At 38.4% G+C, this 18,467-nt stretch overlaps 1 protein-coding gene across 1 annotated transcript; it reads left to right on the forward strand.

The window, feature by feature from the left end:
• Positions 1-1,321: 1,321 nt before the first annotated feature.
• On the forward strand, positions 1,322-17,817 carry HHLA2 (HERV-H LTR-associating 2). Its single transcript, XM_029213631.1, has 6 exons — positions 1,322-1,385; positions 2,953-3,303; positions 4,306-4,572; positions 12,110-12,427; positions 14,994-15,128; positions 17,708-17,817. Exons 1-6 carry the CDS (start codon positions 1,322-1,324, stop codon positions 17,815-17,817), a joined length of 1,245 nt encoding a protein of 414 aa, XP_029069464.1.
• Positions 17,818-18,467: the final 650 nt, after the last annotated feature.

Genomic DNA, 18,467 nt, shown 5'->3' on the forward strand with positions numbered 1-18,467 from the left:
CTGTGCTCGCACACAGGCTTCTTGGTGGCGGCAGCAGCAGCCTTAGCATCTCATGCCCGTCTCTGGGGTCCGCGTTGTTAGCCGTGGCTCGTGCCCGTCTCTGGAGCTCCTTTAAGCAGCGCTCTTAATCCCCTCTCCTCGCGCACCAGGAAACAAAGAGGGAAGAAAAAGTCTCTTGCCTCTTCGTCAGGTCCAGACTTTTCCCCGGACTCCCTCCCGGCTAGCCGTGGCACACTAATCCCCTGCAGGCTGTGTTCATGCCACCAGCCCCAGCCCTCTTCCTGCGATCCGACTGAAGCCCAAGCCTCAACTCCCAGCCCCGCCCGCCCCGGCGGGTGAGCAGACAAGCCTCTCAGGCTGGTGAGTGCTGGTCAGCCCTGATACTCCGTGCGGGAATCTCCCTGCTTTGCCCTCCGCACCCCTGTTGCTGTGCTATCCTCCGCGGCTCCAAAGCTTTCCCCCTCAGCCACCTGCAGTCTCCGCCCACGAAGGGGCTTCCTAGTGTGTGGAAACCTTTCCTCCTTCCAGCTCTCTCCCACTGGTGCAGGTCCTGTCCCTATCCTTTTGTCTCTGTTTATTCTTTTTTCTTTTGCCCTACCCAGGTACGTGGGGGTTTTCTTGCCTTTTGGGAGGTCTGAGGTCTTCTGCCAGCGTTCAGTAGGTGTTCTGTAAGAGTTGTTTCACATGTAGATGTATTTCTGGTGTATCTGTGGGGAGGAAGGTGATCTCCACGTCTTACTCTTCCGCCATCTTCCCGGAAGCCTCGGCATTTAATATTTAATTGAATTTATTTTTAGTATATTTCCTAGAAAAGCAATACATGTCCACTGTAGAAAGCTTTAAAAATAACCGACAAAAACTATTATCCAGAGAACCACTATTTAACGTATACCAAATCTTCATTCATTCAACAGCCATTTTTCAATACCTATTATATAACAGGTACTGCTTTAGATGTGAAACCTGTTCTTCAGAGTTAACATCCTTCTGTAAATTTAGTGATATGTCATTTCAGCCTGCTATGTGCAGAAATGTGTGTACTTTTAAAAAGGGACTATGCTTCTTAAAAGTAGCATTGTAATCTGATTTTTCTCCTGTAACATTAAAAGCTTCTTTTGATGCCATTGACCCATATTTTACAGTATTATCTTTAATGGTTGCAGAAGAATTATTTGTGTCAATGTACCATAGTTAATTTAATGAATCTCCTACAGGCAGACACTTTAATTCTTTCTTTTCCAATTCCTGTTTGTACTTAAAATCTGTAACTTGTATATTTTGCTTCTCTTTGATAGTATAACTCATATGACCTCCACATGACATGAAGGCACAGGCAGCTCTGTCTTTCTTCTTCATTCTTATACCATCTCTATGTGGATCTCAAGGTAAGCACCTTTATAATACACCCAAGTGTCAGTTGTTTGTATCATTAGATAGGAACATGAGCCACAGGGCAAGGGAGCTGTTTCCTCTGTAGCCATCGCTTGTCAACTTTTCTAACTTTTCTTCTATCTACTCTAAGGTTCTTTCTAATCTGTTATCTGCTACCAAATATAAAATCACTAGAAAGGCAAGTTTGATTGATTGGTTGATTTGGTTTTTTTTTTTAAGTGTAAGCTTGGTACTTACTTGACACTTGACAAAAGGCGTTACCAGCTTTGCTAGGCCCTGTGGCAGGCATTTTAAATTATCCAATGAAATATTAGAGGTGTTTAGTAGAGCAATTAGGGAGGTCGACAAAAACACTCCTTTTCTTTCCCACCTTTCCATGTCTTTCTTCTCAGCTTGATGCCACATTCCTCTAGCCCTTGGTACAGAGATAGACTAAATCTCTCTAAGGCAAAGGGGGACATAGAGTGGAAAGAGCCTCAGAGGAGGGGGCAGAGGAAAAAGACTTTGTGACAAGGCCATATGAACACCCGATTATCCCATCTAGGGTAGCTTTGACCAAGGTCAAAGGAGTTTAGTCCATTGTCCGTAAGATAAGGTCCTTTCCAGTGCAAATATCACAGAATTCATAGATAGGGCATATGATCTACTAAAATGTTTTGTGAATTGGTTAAAAAATCTGGATACTGCCTTCAGTGATTATGAAATGGGTAAATAGATTTTCTTTGCAAAAACCTGATTGTGATGAGTCCATTTGCTTTTTAAAATCACCTTCTGAAGTTGACAGTAAAAAAATATATATAAATATATATATATATATATATATATATATACACACACACACATATACAAACTTATATATATTAGGAGGATTGGACCTCTACATTTATATCCAGAATAATATTCCTTAACTATATTTTGATGGACTCATAGTATATCCTGAGAGTTGTCTTAAAGCCAAAATAAATGAATCACTTCATTTCCCCTTTTGGACTCCTCCTCTTATGTGCACCCTTTCTTGAAACTAATGTCTACATATTCCCAACAGACCCCTTAATGCAGCATTGTCTTCTACATGCTCCAAATATTTCCTAACCCAGCCAAGTTTATTCTATTCTTTTAGGGCCTGCTAGCTCCAGCTAGCTGGATAAACTAATTTGTTATTGTTATAGTAGGTGTTAAAAATGAATGTGTTCAGGAAATAAAAATCAACAGGAATCTTTAATTTATATAACATACATAATTTCCAGCAACTGTAGCAGGCCAGGATCAGAGGAGAGATGAGACTATTGATCAAGCATGGAACAAAGTTTCTATGCTTTATGCTGTTGTCAATTCTCATGGTTACATTGAATACAACAGATACTCGATTGAAATTGCAGACACTCAAACATAGAGCTTCATGGCTTGTTTCTAGTAATTAGACTAGCAAGTGTTCTTGATAGATGATGTGGTCTGTTAATGATCAGGCTGCTGACCTAGGATAGTTCTTCTAGGTAGTCCTGATATAACGCTTGATAAGCACCCATCACTAATTCTCTTCATAACTGCTCTTGTTTTTAGATACGTTCTTTTTAGCTTCCTTAAGTCATGTTCCTATGAGTGAGCAAATAGTCATTGGAAGACTTGATGAAGGTGTAATTCTCCCTTGCTCATTTGAGAGTGGGCCCGATGTTGTAGTTCACTGGAAGAATCAAGATAACTATGTTTACTCATACTACAAAGACAGTGACCAGTTGGAAAAGCAAGATCCCAGATATGTAAATAGGACATTCCTCTTCCTTGGTGAAATTCACAATGGGAATGCCTCCCTATCTTTCAAAAGATTAAAGCTTCAGGATGAAGGAACTTACATATGCTACGTGGGAACATCACTTGGAAAAATCATAAACAAAGTGGTACTAAAAGTGGGAGGTAAGTGTACATATACCATTTTATAAAACATGACAATGATACCATTCCATGTTTTCTGTAATGCCTTCTTCTTAATTTAATATGCTATGGGCTTCCTTCCAAGATAATACATACAAACTACCTCATTATTTTTAATGCATAGTGTCTCATAGTTTAGACATGCTATAATTGATGCACCCGTTCCTCCATTAGTAAGTATTTAGGTATTTCTAGTGTTTTACGTTACAAAAAATGTTGTGATGAACATCCTTATATTTAATACTGGGAAATGGTCTGAAACAAAAGTATCAGAAGTAAAATTTTAATATGGCACTTATACCAGCAGCAAAAGAGTATACATTTTCCCCTTAAGTCTTATCAACACCTAATATTACCCATCTTAAGACATTCTGCCAATATGATAGCTTAAAAATATTGAATTGATTTAAATTACATTTTTCTGTTTTCTAAATGAAGTTAATTGTAATACTATATGCTTTCCTCCTGTTTGTATTAACTTCATTTATCTAATCATTTATTTATTGGGAGGGGCATTTTCTAATGGGTTGTTTTATCTAGCTCATGTTCTTTCTCCCTCTGTTCCATTTATCTGCTTCAGACCTTGACTCAGAAATCTAAGAATTATGGGTAAACAAAGAATCAAAAAGGCTCTGAGTCAGTACCTGAAGAGTACAAACTGCTGTGTGAACTCTAGTTTATCAGCTTTGACACCCACATTTTGACTGCTCAGTGAGGCCATTAGATTTTTTTCTAGAATTCTTTCTAGAGAATTGAGCTTGCTAGTTGCTATGTATCCATACATGCTCTTTTTTCCTTGTAGATCACCAGACTATATCTTAAGGTTCTACAGAGTTTTTGCTGTTTTTCCTTTCAGAAACTGCCAAGTTTTGCTCGCAAAGCTTAGCTTTTCATTTCATGGATATTAAAATAATGTGTTCTGCGCAGATGGGCTAAAAAGAAGCTAATGACAGTTCCTCACGTGCCCTTCTTTCTCCCACATAGCTTTTGTCACACCTGTGATGAAGTATGAAAAGAACACCACAAACAGCTTCTTAATATGCAGTGTATTAAGTGTTTATCCTTATCCAATTATCACATGGAAAGTGGATAATACACCAATCTCTGAAAACAATAAGGAAGAAATCGGATCTTTGGGTCCTTTTTATATTAACAGTAGAGTAAATATTACAGGATCAAATTCATCTTATCAATGTGCTATTGAAAACACATTGCTGAAGCAAACATGGACAGGGAGATGGACAATGAAAGGTAGGCTCCACAAGGCTTTCTGTGTACCTGTGCTGTCAGAGATTGGGAGGGAATGGGGTTTGATTTACAGGTTAAGAGAAGAACACAAAGGAAGGAAATGCATTTGCAGCAGTTAGAAGACCAGGACTGGAGTCCCAGATCTAATATTACTGGCTCTGTTACCTCACGCAATCATTTTTACTTCTGAGCGCTGGTTCCTGGTTGGTAAAATGGAAGTAATTCTTACCTTGCAAGGTGTTTATGAGTTGAAGGAAAACAGTTGTGAAATGGAAAGCAGAAAATACATCCATGAACATTACTATATTTCTCTATGGTTCTTCTACATAGAATTTTCTACCTGCATTGGACTTTAGAAGATCAGAGGAGAAGGAAAGGATACTTGTTTCCCAGCAGGTCACAACCTCTGATTCTTGCCAGTTTTTCAACCAACAGAAATTAGTATTGCTTCTGTTTAGTCTCTTTCTGTTTAGTCTTCTTAAGTAGTATTAGCCCATTAATCTTTATCAACACCTCTACTCCTTCCTCTCATTTATTTGAACAAACTCAAACTCTCACCAGTCTCTATATCTATAAGCTACTGTTTAAGAAGAGTTTAAGGAGAAGAAAAATTAATTTGGCACCATTTATCTAATTCTGAGGAAAATTATCAATATTCTTTTATACTTCACTAGAAGCAAAGCAAATTTTTTCTGTAAATCTCTATTATATGGTGAAAGTGGAGGTTAGCTTTCCTTTTTGGCCTTCTCTTCCCCTGAGTTTCTTTTTTTTAATATTTAAATTTATTGAAGTATAGTTGACTTACAATATTATATTAGTTTGGGGTATAAAACATAGTGATATTTTTATAGATTACACACCATACAAAGTTATTATAAAATATTGACTATATTCCTTGTGCTGGACATTACATCTTTGTGACTTATTTATTTTGTAACTGAAAATTTGTATCTCTTAATCATCTTTAACTATTTCGCTTCTCTTCCCATCCCTCTCCCTTCTGGTAACCACTAGTTTGTTCTCTGTATCTGTGAGTCTGTTTCTGTTTTACTATGTTTGTTTTTTAGATTCCACATATAAGTGAAAACATACAGCATTCGTCTTTATTTCTCTACTTATTTTACTAATTATAATACCCTCCAGGTCCATCCATGTTGTCACAATAGCAAGATTTTATTCTTTATTTATGGCTTGGTAATATTCTACTTTGTGTGTCTGTGTAACTCAAATCTCCTTTATCCATTCAGCTGTCAATGGGCACTTGGTTGCCTACGTATCTTGGCTATTGTAAATAATTGTTCTATGAGCTATGAACATTGGGGTGTTCTTTTTGAATTAGTGTGTTTGTTTTCTTCAGATAAATACGCAGGAGTCAAATTTCTGGATCATATGGTAGTTCTATTTTTAATTTTTGAGGAACCTCCATCATGTTTTCCATAGTGACTGCACCAGTTTAAATTCCCACCAACAGTGCACAAGGATTCCCTTTTCTCCACATCCTCACCGACACTTGTTATTTGTTGTCTTTTTGATAACAGTGATTCTGACAGGTGTGAGGTGATATCTCACTGCAGTTGCATTGATTTGCATTTCCCTGATGATTAGTGATGTTGAACATCTTTTCATGTGCCTGTTGGTCATCTGTATGTCTTATTTGGGAAAATGTCTACTCAGGCCTCTGCCCATTTTTAAAAATCAGATCTTTTTTTGTTTGTTTGTTTCATATTGAGTTGTATGAGTTCTTTATATGTTTTGGATATTAAACCCTTACCAGGTATTATATCATTTACAAATATCTTTTACCTTTCAGTGGGTCACCTTTCAGTTTTACTGATGGGTTCCTTCCCTGTGTAAAAGTTTTAAAATTTGATTAGGTCTTATTTGTTTATTTTTGCTTTTGTTGCCCTTGCCTGAGGAGACAGATCAAAAAAGTATTGTTAAGACTTATATCAAAGAGCATACTACCTATATTTTCTTCCAGGAATTTTATGATTTCAGTTCTTACATTTAAGTCTTTAACTTGTTGTGAGTTTATTTTTGTATATGGTATGAGAAAATATTCTAGTTTTATTCTTTTACATATAGCTGTCTAGTTTTCACAACACCACTTATTAAGGAGACTGTCTTTTTTCCACTGTATATTTTTGCCTCCTTTGTCGTAGATTAATTGACCATAAGTGCATGGGTTTATTTCTGGGTGCTCTATTCGGTTCCAGTGATCTATGTGTCTGAGCTTTGTGCCAGTACCATACTATTTTGATTACTATAGCTTTGTAGTGTAGTTTGAAGTCAGGGAGCATGATAACTCTAGCTTTCTTCTTTCTCAAGTTTTTTTGGCTATTTGGCCAAAAAAATCACTAATCATCAATAATTTGTGTTTCCACACAAACTTTAGAATTATTTGTTCTAGTTCTGTGAAAAATGTCATGGGTATTTTGATAGAGGTTGCATTGGATCTGTAGATTGCTTTGGGTAGTATGGACATTTTAACAATGTTAACTTTTTCCAATCCATGAACACAGAATAGCTTTCCATTTATTTGTATTGTTTTCAATTTCTTTTATCAGTGTCTTACAGTTTTCAAAGTACAGGTCTTTCATGTCCTTGGTTAGATTTATTCCTACATATTTCATTCTTTTTTATTTAATTATAAATAAGACTTTTCTTAATTTCTCTTTCTGATATTTTTTTATTAATGTACAGAAACAACTGATTTTTTGTACATTGACTCTGTATCCTGCAAATTTATTGAATTTGTTTATTCTAATAGCTTTTTGGTGGAGATTTTGTGGTTTTTTATGTATGGTATCATGTCATCTGCAAATAGCAACAATTTGAATTCTTTTCTTCTAATTTGGGTTGCCTTTTTTTTTTTTTTCTTGTCTGATTGCTGTAGCTAGGATTTCCAATACTATGTTAAATAGAAGTGGCAAGAGTGGCATCCTTGTCTTGTTCCTGATCTTAGAGGAAAAGCTTTCAGCTTTTCACCCTTGAGTATGACGTTACCTGTGGGTTTGTTATATATGGCCTTTTTATGTGAATGTATGTTCTCTCCAAACCAACTTTGTTGAGAGTTTTTATCATAAGTGGTTGTTGAATTTCGTCAAATGCTTTTTCTGCGTCTTTTGAGATGATTATGTGATTTTTATCCTTTGCTTTATTAATGTGGTATATCAGATTGATTGATTGATTAAACCATTGATTGATTAAACCATCCTTGCATCCCTGGGAAAAATTATACTTGATCATAACATATGATCCTTTTAATGTGTTGTTGAATTAATTTGGCTTACAATATTTTGTTGAGGATTTTTGAATCTATGTTTTTTGGGGATATTGGCCAGTAATTTTCATTTCTTGTAGTGTCTTTGATTGGTTTGGTGTCAGGGTAATGTGGCATTGTAGAATGTGTTTGGAAGTGTTCTCTCCTCTTCAATTTTTTGGAATAGTTTGAGAAGGATAGATATTAACTCTTCTTTAAATATTTGGTAGAATTCTCCTGTGAAGCCATTTCATCCTGGACTTCTGTTTGTTGGAATTTTTTTAGTACTGATTCAGTTTCATTACTAGAAATCAGTCTGTTCAGCTTTTCTATTTCCTCCTAAATTAGTCCTGGAAGAGTATAAGTTACTAGGAGCTTATCCATTTCTTCCAGGTTGTCCTATTTGTTGATGTATAACTGTTTATAGTATTCTCTGATGATTGTATTTCTGTGATATTGGTTGTAACTTCTCCTCTTTCTAATTTTATTTATTTAGCACGTCTCTTTTTCTTGATGAGTCTGGCTAAAGGTTTTTCCAATTTTGTTTATCTTTTCAAAGAAACAGCTCTTAGTTTCATTGATCTTTTCTATTGTTTTTTGGTCTCTACTTCATTTATTTTCACTCTGACCTTTGGTATTTCATTTCTATACTAGCTTTGGTCTTTATTCATTTTTCTTTTTCTATATCCTTTAGAAAAGATACGTCATTTGAGATTTTTCTTGTTTCTTGAGGTGGGCCAGTATCGTGATATACTTCCCTCTTGGAATTGCTTGTGATGCATCCCATAGATTTTGGAACATTGTGTTTCTATTTTCATTTGTCTCAAGGTGTTTTTTGATTTCCTCTTTTATTTCTTCATCAACACTTTGTTTTTTAGTAGCATATTGTTTAGTCTCCACGTTTGTGCTATTTCCAGTTTTCCTGTAATTGATTTCTAGCTTTATACTATTGTAGTCAGAAAAGATGTTTGATATGATTTCAGTCTTCTTAAATTTATTGAGACTTGTTTTATAACCTAGCATTGTGACCTATCCTGGAGAATGTTCCATGTGAAGTTGAAAAGAATGTATATTCTGATGTTTTTTTGTATGGAATGGTTTCTAGTTATCTATTAAGTCCATTTAGTCTAATGTGTCATTTAAGATCATTTGCTTATCTGGGAAACTATTTCTTCAATTCTGAATGATAACCTTCCTTGGTCGAGTAACCTAGGTTGTAGGGTTCTTCCCCTTTCAGAATTTTAAATATATCATACCACTCCCTTCTAGCCTGCAAAGTTTCTGCTGAAAAATTAGCTGATGGTCTTATAAGAGTTCCCTTTTATGTGACTCTTTGTTTTTCTCTTGCTGCCTTGAAAATTTTTTTGTCTTTAACTTTTGCCATTTCGATTATGATATGTTGGTGTAGATCTCTTTGAGTTCATCTTGTTTGGGACTCTTTGAGATTCCTGGACCTGAATATCATTTTCCTTCTTCAAATTAGGAGAATTTTTAGCCATTATTTCATCAAATATGTTTTCTACCCCTTTCTCTCTTCTCCTTCTGGGACACCTATAATATGAATGTTAGTATGCTTGATGTTGTCCCAGAGGTCCCCTTAAACTATCCTCATTTTAAAAATGTATTTTTTCTTTTTTGTTGTTCTGATTGGGTGGTTTCCACTATTCTATCTTCCAGGTCACTTACACATTCTTCTGTATTACCTAATCTGCTCTTGATTCCCTCTAATTTTCATTTCAGTTATTATATTCTTCAGCTCTTTTTTATATTTTCTAATTCTTTGTTGAAGTTCTCACTGTGTTCCTCTGTTCTTTTATTGAGTTTGGTGAGCATTTTTTGTTGTTGTTTTTTTTTGCCATACTCGGGCCTCTCACTGTTGCTGCCTCTCCCTTTGCGGAGCACAGGCTCCGGATGCACAGGCCCAGCGGCCATGGCTCACAAGCCCAGCCACTCCGCGGCACATGGGATCCTCCCGGACCGGGGCACAAACCCGCGTCCCCTGCATCAGCAGGTGGACTCTCAACCACTGCGCCACCAGGGAAGCCCCTGGTGAGCATTTTAATGACCATTGCTTTGAACTCTTTATCAGGTAAACTACTTATCTCCATTTCATTAGGGTAGTTCTTTCATTTGGGACATATTTCTCTGTCTTTTCAATTTGTTCAACTCTCTGTTTGTGTTTATAAAATTAGGCAAGACAATTACCTATCTCAATCTTGAAGGTATGTCCTTTTGTGAGAGTCTCCCTATGCAGTCTCCGTGTGCCCAGTGGCTTTGGTGGGAGAGCTGGATATGAAGCAAGCATGGAGAGGGGCCTTTTCTGGGGCACACCAGGGCTATCACTGGCACGGGCTGGAGCTGGGGGGTGGGGTGAGCTAGAGTTGGAGCCTGGTATGGGGCTTCTCCTGAGGTGTGTGGGGGCTGCTGCCTTGGCGAGGGGTGGGGACTAGAGCTGAGCCAATCACAGGCCAGGGCTTCTTCTGGGGCATGCTGGGGGTGCAGCCTTGGTAGGTGCAGGCTGGAGCCAGGGGGGCTAGAGCTGGAGTCTGGCACAGGCCAGGGCTTTTCCTGGGGCATATGAGGACTACTGCCTTGACAGGGGTGGAGCTGGAGCAGTGCAGGGTCTCCCTCATGGGTGTGGGTCCTGACTAGATCACTTCTCTTCCCCTCCTATTCACCTTGGTGTATTTTTTTTTTTATATCCTTAGTTATAGATGAGCCATTCTGCTGGTCTTCAGGTCATTCTCAGAGAGAGTTGTTCTATATGTAGCTGTAGTTTTAGTGTGTCTGTGGGAGGAGGTGAGCTTAGGGTCCTCCTACTCTGCCATCTTGGTCCTGCCTCTACCCCTGAGTTTCAAATTCTCAAAATATTCACCAAGAAGACACTAAAAATATGAATTATTCACTACCTTTATATGATGTCAATAGTGTGAGCAGCCAGTGTTCTCTGTTCATCAGCCAGGCAGCAATGGAAACATGGGAAAGGGTTGAAAATATTAAATTGCAAATATTTTCTAAGGAAAATCATAATTTCCCATGTTTATTCAGAAATGAGTATCCTGGCGTTCCAACAGTTCCTGAGGCTCAGCGTTATTTTGTCTTGTTGAGGATCTATTACGTACCAAGCTTTGTCACTCTCAGACTGTGAACTTAAGAACCGGATGTGTACTAGATGCTGTGGACTCTTACTTCTGGATCCACAGCATCTAGTACAAACATGTAAAAATAAAACTAAACCAGGAGTAGCATACAAAGAGAGTGAGTAACTCTGTTCACCATGGTTGGGTATGGATCAGGTTTTTACAGAACATATGCTTAAGGAAGTTGCATAAGGGCAGAATTTTAAAAGAGCAGTAGGAAATTCCAGGAGAACATAGGCATTCCAGGCAAAAAACATACTGTACACAAAAGCACAGAGGAGTAAATATTGCTTGAATTTGTGGAAATATAAATGGTTGAGGGTTAAACTGAAGTATCAAAAGATAAGCCTAGAGTAGAAGGCAAAAACCAGATCAAATGGCTTCATCTTGCTGAAGAGCTTGAGCCAGCCCTGGAGGTAGTATGGAGCCAAAGAAGGATACGAAATATTGGAGCAACTGGAAGCGGCATTTTAGATGGCTTGCTTTGGCATCACTCTCGCACAGGTGGACTGCAAAGTAGGTATGTCTAGAACCAGGGAGAACAATTCATGGTAGTCCATAGAGGCCAGCTGACAGAACTAGAGAATAGGAAGGACAAGATGGAGTTAGCTCTGGAGGGACAAGCTAAGAATACCCAGCAGAGTCCCTGTTCTAAGAGCTCGGTCCAGTGAGGAATTACCTGCACAGTTAGAAATATACTTCTTACGTGCAAGAAAAGAGACTCTGTCTTGAAAGAGAGATTAAGAAGTGGTTGAGACCATGAAATTAGCAGAGACTGCCACGGTGTAGATAGTGACAAGGACGTAACTCCAGCACTCAGGGTCAGCAGAGGAAGATCACTGAGTTTAAAAGGCTGATAACCATAGCAACATTCTTGAGTGATCACCGTCAGGCTGTAGGAGTTAAAAACCAGGTGTGTCACCTCCCTAGCTGGCCCAGGCTTAGGTCTCCTGAAGCCTAAGCTTAACCTTGGTGGGAGACTTTGAAATAGTGGTAGTAAAGCTTTTAATAAACTCCACAGTACAAATATCTCATTGCTTTCCAAAAGGTATTTTCAAAGATATTTCTAGGTGTAACTTAGAAAATTCATTTGAAAATTTTGTTTTCATTAATCTTTACTTTTCTATTCTGTTTTTAGATGGCCTTCGTAAAAAGCAAAGGGAAAACGTTTCACTCTCGTGTAAACATGAGAACAGTTTTTTCCTACCAAATGAAGATTTCAGGGTCACTTGGTCCAGGGTGGACAGTGGGAATTCTTTGGTCCTGGCTCAATTTCTGAACTCCTCACAAGAAACAATTATCAATGAACCCCTACTTTCACGGAACAAAGATCTGATAAACCTGCATGACTTCTCTTTGACTTTGAAGGATCTTCGTCTTTCAGACAGTGGAGAATACCTGTGCAACATTTCTTCAAGCAAATATACTTTACTCACCATCCAAACACTGCATGTAGGTAAGTTACAAGTAGGGTTGCATAATGGGTTTCGGGTACAGCGTTAGAGATTGTGAACATCAAACAGGAAAATTAGGTTGCCATTTCAAGAATACCTTTGAATAGAATTTCTGAAAATACTGTCTACAGGGATGCTTCCAGTCAAGACAATCTCCTTCCTTCAACCACAGGCAAGTCTTGCATTGAAAAAAAAAAAAAAGAAATTACTCCCAGAAGATTTCCTTTTTAGGGTTTCAGGGCTTCAGAAATGAAGAGGGAACCTATATGTTTTGTTACTCTGTGGGCTGAGCATCTTCAGTTCCTGCTTACCACTGTGCCTCAGGGTCTGGGTTTGGGGAGTTGAAGCTGTGTAGGTACAGGAGGAAGTTAGAATTTGGACTCTGCTGGATGCTGGGGAAGCATGGTCTGTGAATCTGGTGAAAACAGTTACCAAAGGGCATTTGAAACATTACGTGTATGCCTGATTCGGCTCATTTTTTTTTTTTACCTCTATTGGTAGCTAACTGGTAAAACTCATTAATTAAAATATTTCTAGTCCAGTATCCATAGAGTCATAGACTGTGTACTCATGAAGTTGACTTTCAAGATGGGCTGATCACCCTTACCCTTAAGTGATCAACTTGACATCATGGGAGACCATGGCACTTCTCTTTCTATTCTTTATTAAAATATAAGTCAGTGGAACGTATGTTTTAGAAATATTTTTATCATTATAGTTATGAAAATTAGGAGAAATAACAGATTTGAAGGTTTGGAGATTCTATGTAGTGCGTTTTGGAGATAAGAATACAGAGTTGTCCTTGGGTCAAGGACAACTTCAAATAGATAGAAACTTCAAGACACTGAGTGATAACACTCCCTTTGCAGAGTTGCTACTTTGAGGGTACTGAAAACTGAGATGCAGATGAAGCTCCTATTTTTCCCCAAAATAGGACTGTCACTTTTACATAAAATACAGTTAAGCTTTAATTCTATTTTCTTAAATGTTGGATTCATTTTGGAGTTTAGAAAAATAATCAGGAAGAAACAGTCTGAAGACCACATCTGGCCCATCTTTCTAATTAGAGGTCTAATTTTCAGTTTACACAAAGTGAAGCAGCATGACCATTCCATCTCTGTCAAAGAAAAGCTTTTCAGAACCTCTCATTCTGAAGTAAAATACCGGTCAGTTGAGACTGCAAGAGGGTTTGCCCATACTTCCCCCCAGAAAGAGGTCTATAGCAGGAACTACCCCATCAGGGCAGGGAACAGGAGAAACACTCTTTCAAGGAAACTTGCTGTTCTGTACTGAATTGCAATTTTCTGCTTGCTGCCTTGCCCAGGAAATACTGCAGTATTTGAAAAGGAGGCCCAGATAGCGGGGCTGATGATTCCTAGAGTCTGGATCTTCTCTAGAAAGGTTGCACTGAATTGAATGAAATTAAATAATTCTTGCTAAATTTTGCTACTGAATCAATATGTGATCTTGGACAAATCCCTTTACAGATGGGGGAACTGAGGGTCATGGATAAAGTAAGAAGCTATACATTGCAGAATTTTCTTCAGGAGGAAAAATATGCCTATGAAAACACTTTAGGAAGTCAACATTTCTACTTAATTACTCCTTCTCTACGTGGGTATAGAATTTCAGGATGACAAATGTGTGGAGAGATTAATGTTTTATTGGTTGTAAAACATTAAGTAAAAGTATATTCATAAAAATTGACATCTATTATACAGAGCTGTTCATTTTAAAGAAAAGCCATAATTATCTTCCCCCCTGAATTTGACCTCTGTTCTCTAGTGCTTGCTCCTTACTCTTTGGTAGAACATGGATTATAAGATTAGCTGGTTCTGACTTTGGTTACTCAAGGTCTCCAAGTTTCTGGCGTCTGAGTTCCCCACTTCCTTTAATACCAATTATAACAATGCTAGTTCCAGCCAAGATGCTGAAAAGAGTTCTGGCTCCTCCAGTTATTCCTGAGGAGCTCCAAGCACTATTGGTTATCCTGGTGGTCACCTGTCACCTTTTACTCAAGATCATGGCTCCTACTCAACTCTTCTCATCCCCTCTGCACTGCTCATCTCTGTCCCTCTAGGATCCTGCCTTGTCCAAGCCAAGGGTACACTGCAACCTCCCTTCATCCCCCAAGGAATACACTAGGCTGAGGCTAGTTTGTAGTCATAATTATTCCTTTGTAAAAGTGTGTTGATTATCTTATTACAATAAAAAACAATAAAGACTTAAAATACATAGAAGACTCATTGTCTCTCAAGTTTTCAGACTTTTTCTCTCCTGACTCTCATCCCCACTAGGCCCCAAATTGGTTAATATCACAGCTTTGGCAGGTTTCCCACAATAGACACATTGAGGTTGGGAGTTATTATTTATGCTCATGAACAACTCTGGTCCAGACAGGGCTGCTGTTCATATCTTTAATGGGTCTTTTCACTAGGAAGAGTTTTTTCACTAATATGAAATCTGTCTCCCATCCAGAACGCAGAAATAGCTAGTTATAAAATTAGTAAACATACTCTACTCACCATCTATACATTTTCTTTTATTTTCTGGTAACTTTTCTTCCAGCTTATAGACTTTTTGTTGAAGCAAGTCAAGAAACAGTTGTCGGAACAATTTCAACATTGGTGGCAGTCATGGCGGCAATTTTGTTGCTTTTACCTCTAGCTGTTAAATCAAGAAGATGCAGATATTACTACACAGGTAATATCTCATGGAGGATTTGGTCTTGTGCCTGGGTGTTCAGGTAGAGGTGTATCAAAGATAAACACCTGCAGCTGCACACCTACACTGCTGCTAGGCATGTAAATAGATCTGAATTTTCTGCAGAGCTGTTTTTAAACTTTTTCAAAAATTCTTTAAAAGGTGCCCACATTTCCACCTAACTATTTACTTCTAGGAAATTATCCTGAGTTAAATGGTCAGAGACACAGCAAGCTATATACAAGCACATCCATTGAATCACACTGCCAGTTTTTCATTGATTTTTTTTTTTTTTTTTTTTTTTTTTTTTGGCGGCACGCGGGCCTCTCACTGTTGTGGCCCTCCCGCCACGGAGCACAGGCTCCGGATGCGCAGGCTCAGCGGCCAAGGCCCACGGGCCCAGCCGCTCCGCGGCATGTGGGATCCTCCCGGACCGGGGCACGAACCTGCGTCCCCTGCATTGGCAGGCGGACCCCCAACCGCTGCGCCACCAGGGAAGCCCCATTGAATATTTTAATAATAACAGGAAATTGATTAAATGAATTGAAAGTCACGTGTTATTTAAGTTGTTTTATTTCTCTTTTTTCTACTAAAGAGAGAAAATTTAGATATGGCAGTAAAATAATACACAGGATGATCTGAATTATCTTGCATTGAAAAATAGCTGGAAAGAAGCCAAAACGTTCTTTGCCTTTGTAGAGAGGTACTACACATCTCTCCACCACACATCTGCCCAGGTACTTCTATTATGTCTGGACGTCCTTAGGTCCCTGGGCTCTGTTTTCGCTTTCTTTTGAGTTTCGCCTACAATTGCTACTGCTCAAAACAGCATTGTCCTTGATGGGCTATTTTATTTTAATCCTTGTTAAGTTTTTAAAAAAACTGTTTTCTAAGTTTTCTGCTAGAAAACTGTGTTACTTATAGCAGTTTAATTACTTGTAGTAATTTAACATGATACGTTAAGATTCCATGGTCACAGGACTTCTAAAAAGACTTTGCTTTTATCAACAGAATTAGATCTATGAAAAGCTTGAATTTACTTATTTCCACATTTTACAGGTCAGAAAACTAGAATCCAGAAAGTTAACACAAATTCTAAGTAGGTATGTGAAACAGACTCTTATAAGCACCACCCAAGATGACCCAGCTAACCAGTGGCAGAGGTAGATCTAGGCCCCAAGAAGCTCTCCCTCCTTTCATAATCTCTCCGAGAAAGCTCTGAGTGTCCTGGGAGGTTTAAATAGATCCCATGTCCCTTCTTTTGATTGATATTTGCCTATTGCCCCCGCTGAAGTTAGGGTTATTTGATATAGCGGACACCATTATTGAAGGTAGGATTTTAAGGGTGATAGTGAGTGAGGATTTCACCAGTTGTAGCCCTGTGATTGTTTATACTAATAGGTCAGTCCCCTTACTTGTTGCTCCTCTTAGCTGCCAGAAGTAGAAAAAGATGGGAGGTTGCAGGTAGTCTAGTTTGTCCCCCACATGTAAACCCTAATATAATGATACTTGTGATTAGATTAGGTTCCAATTATAGGACAGGGGGCACTACATACTGCTCAAGAAGGATGGTTTAGTTTCTATATTGGAAGTGTGCACAAGTCCAACACAAAGTACCTGGCACACTCAAAACTGGACAAAGGGGAGCACAGAACATAGTGCATTCCCCCAGAACTTTGCTAGAAAACCTGAACTTGAAGGGACAAGAAGAAAGAGCAGTGCCCAAAACCTGCAAGGAGAGTCATGGAACAAGCTGTGTTGTAAGGAGGGCGACCTTCACTCAGAGGACACAGATAGACTATAGGGAAGGAGCTAGAATAAGTACCTGAATTTGCCCTTCCCTCCCTTTGATCTCCACCCCAACTGGAAACCAGAGGGCAGAGAAGCCCTGCAGGTAGAACCCATCCAGGTCAGCTTCCCGTGGCAGAGAGCAGGATGGATCCTGATTCTGGAGGAGCAGTCCGGAGATATCAGAAAAAACCACGTTAGGGTATTGACCACTTAAAATAAAAAGAAGTTCCACAGTTCTGTAGTTAGGTGGGCTGAAAATATATTTCAAGCTGTTAAACTAAAAGTCACAAAACCTCCAGTTCCCAGGCTGTTGTTTCATATGACCATGGCTTGTATGTCTTTTTAAAGTCCCTTTTCTATTACTCTGTTTTAAAATGCCCTTAGTATAAATTATCCTAGATTTTAGCAAGACCCAGAAGGAAGGCCTTCCTTGAGAAATGACATTATGTCTCTTTTTCCTATCCATCACCACCTTGGCTATTTTCCATTGTTTATATCTGGTAGGAATCAGGCCAACAATCTTAAAGAGCCAGGAATTCCTGGCCTGGTTGAATTGCCTTTATCCCTGCTTTGGAGGACCCTGAAACAGCCACAAGAATTTACTGCTGTCTGTTTCTGATGAGGTATTTGTACATTAAATGCATTTTTAATGCTGTTTGTTGGAAAAAAGATTTGAAGAGGGGAGTAACTAACATGCTTCTAATAACATAATTATACTGAGGAGGGAATAAGGGAGAATTTGGGTGTTTGCAAAGCCATGTTTTTTTACGTTCTGTTTTTTCTTGTAGAGGGGCATCCATCTACTGATCAGAGATCTAGCCATGACGGTACTGCAGAAGAAAACGTGGTAAGGCATTTCCTTTATCAAACTATTTATAGTATAAGGATGCTACCGTAAAAGGTAATTGAAGTTTTGACTGATTCACACATCATCATGCAGGACTTTTACACAGAAAAAAAGGCAGGAGGGATTGCAGGATAATAGAATGGGGAAAAAAATACACTTAGGCTTTTCCCACTGTAATTAAACATGCTCTACTTGCTTAAATAAGTGTGTGCTCTTATCATCTCCAACTGTTATTTGTAAAGATGATTTCAAATGGCACTATGTACCAATATACTTATTATTCTGATGGAAACATGGGATTGCATAGGAGTGGAAGGCAATACAGACAGATAAAGAAGAGAAAAGCAGACTATAATTTCTGCCCGGACTCAGACTGCTGACCTTCTACACTTTTCCAGCCACTTCTAGGTTCCTTCAGAACTTATAATTCACTTACGAATTATAGCTTGATTGCATACTTCCTTTTTGCTGCACACCTTTTATTATTTATGAGTTCCATTAATCAGAATAAATAACAGTAAAGAGTGGGGTAAACTTGTTTTTCTACTTGTTAAAATCTCAGGAACATCTAGCAGGAAAATTAAAATTAACTGATAAGACCCAGACTTCATAACTACTTATTTTATAACTGTCTCATGGATCTTGGATTACAGATGCAAACAGTAGCTTAAAGCTCCCTCCTCCCAAAAAAACAAAACAAA

This window comes from Monodon monoceros, unplaced genomic scaffold (assembly GCF_005190385.1).
Source record: "Monodon monoceros isolate NGI ecotype Baffin Bay Population unplaced genomic scaffold, NGI_Narwhal_1 Super_Scaffold_11, whole genome shotgun sequence".
NCBI lineage: Eukaryota > Metazoa > Chordata > Mammalia > Artiodactyla > Monodontidae > Monodon > Monodon monoceros.

Excerpts from the sequence above, each read along its gene's own strand:
- HHLA2 (XM_029213631.1), top strand. The coding sequence starts at position 1,322 with ATGAAGGCACAGGCAGCTCTGTCTTTCTTCTTCATTCTTATACCATCT. Across the intron at positions 1,386-2,952 it reads ATCTCTATGTGGATCTCAAG|ATACGTTCTTTTTAGCTTCC; the intron begins GTAAGCACCTTT and ends TCTTGTTTTTAG. Across the intron at positions 15,129-17,707 it reads ATGCAGATATTACTACACAG|AGGGGCATCCATCTACTGAT; the intron begins GTAATATCTCAT and ends TTTTTCTTGTAG.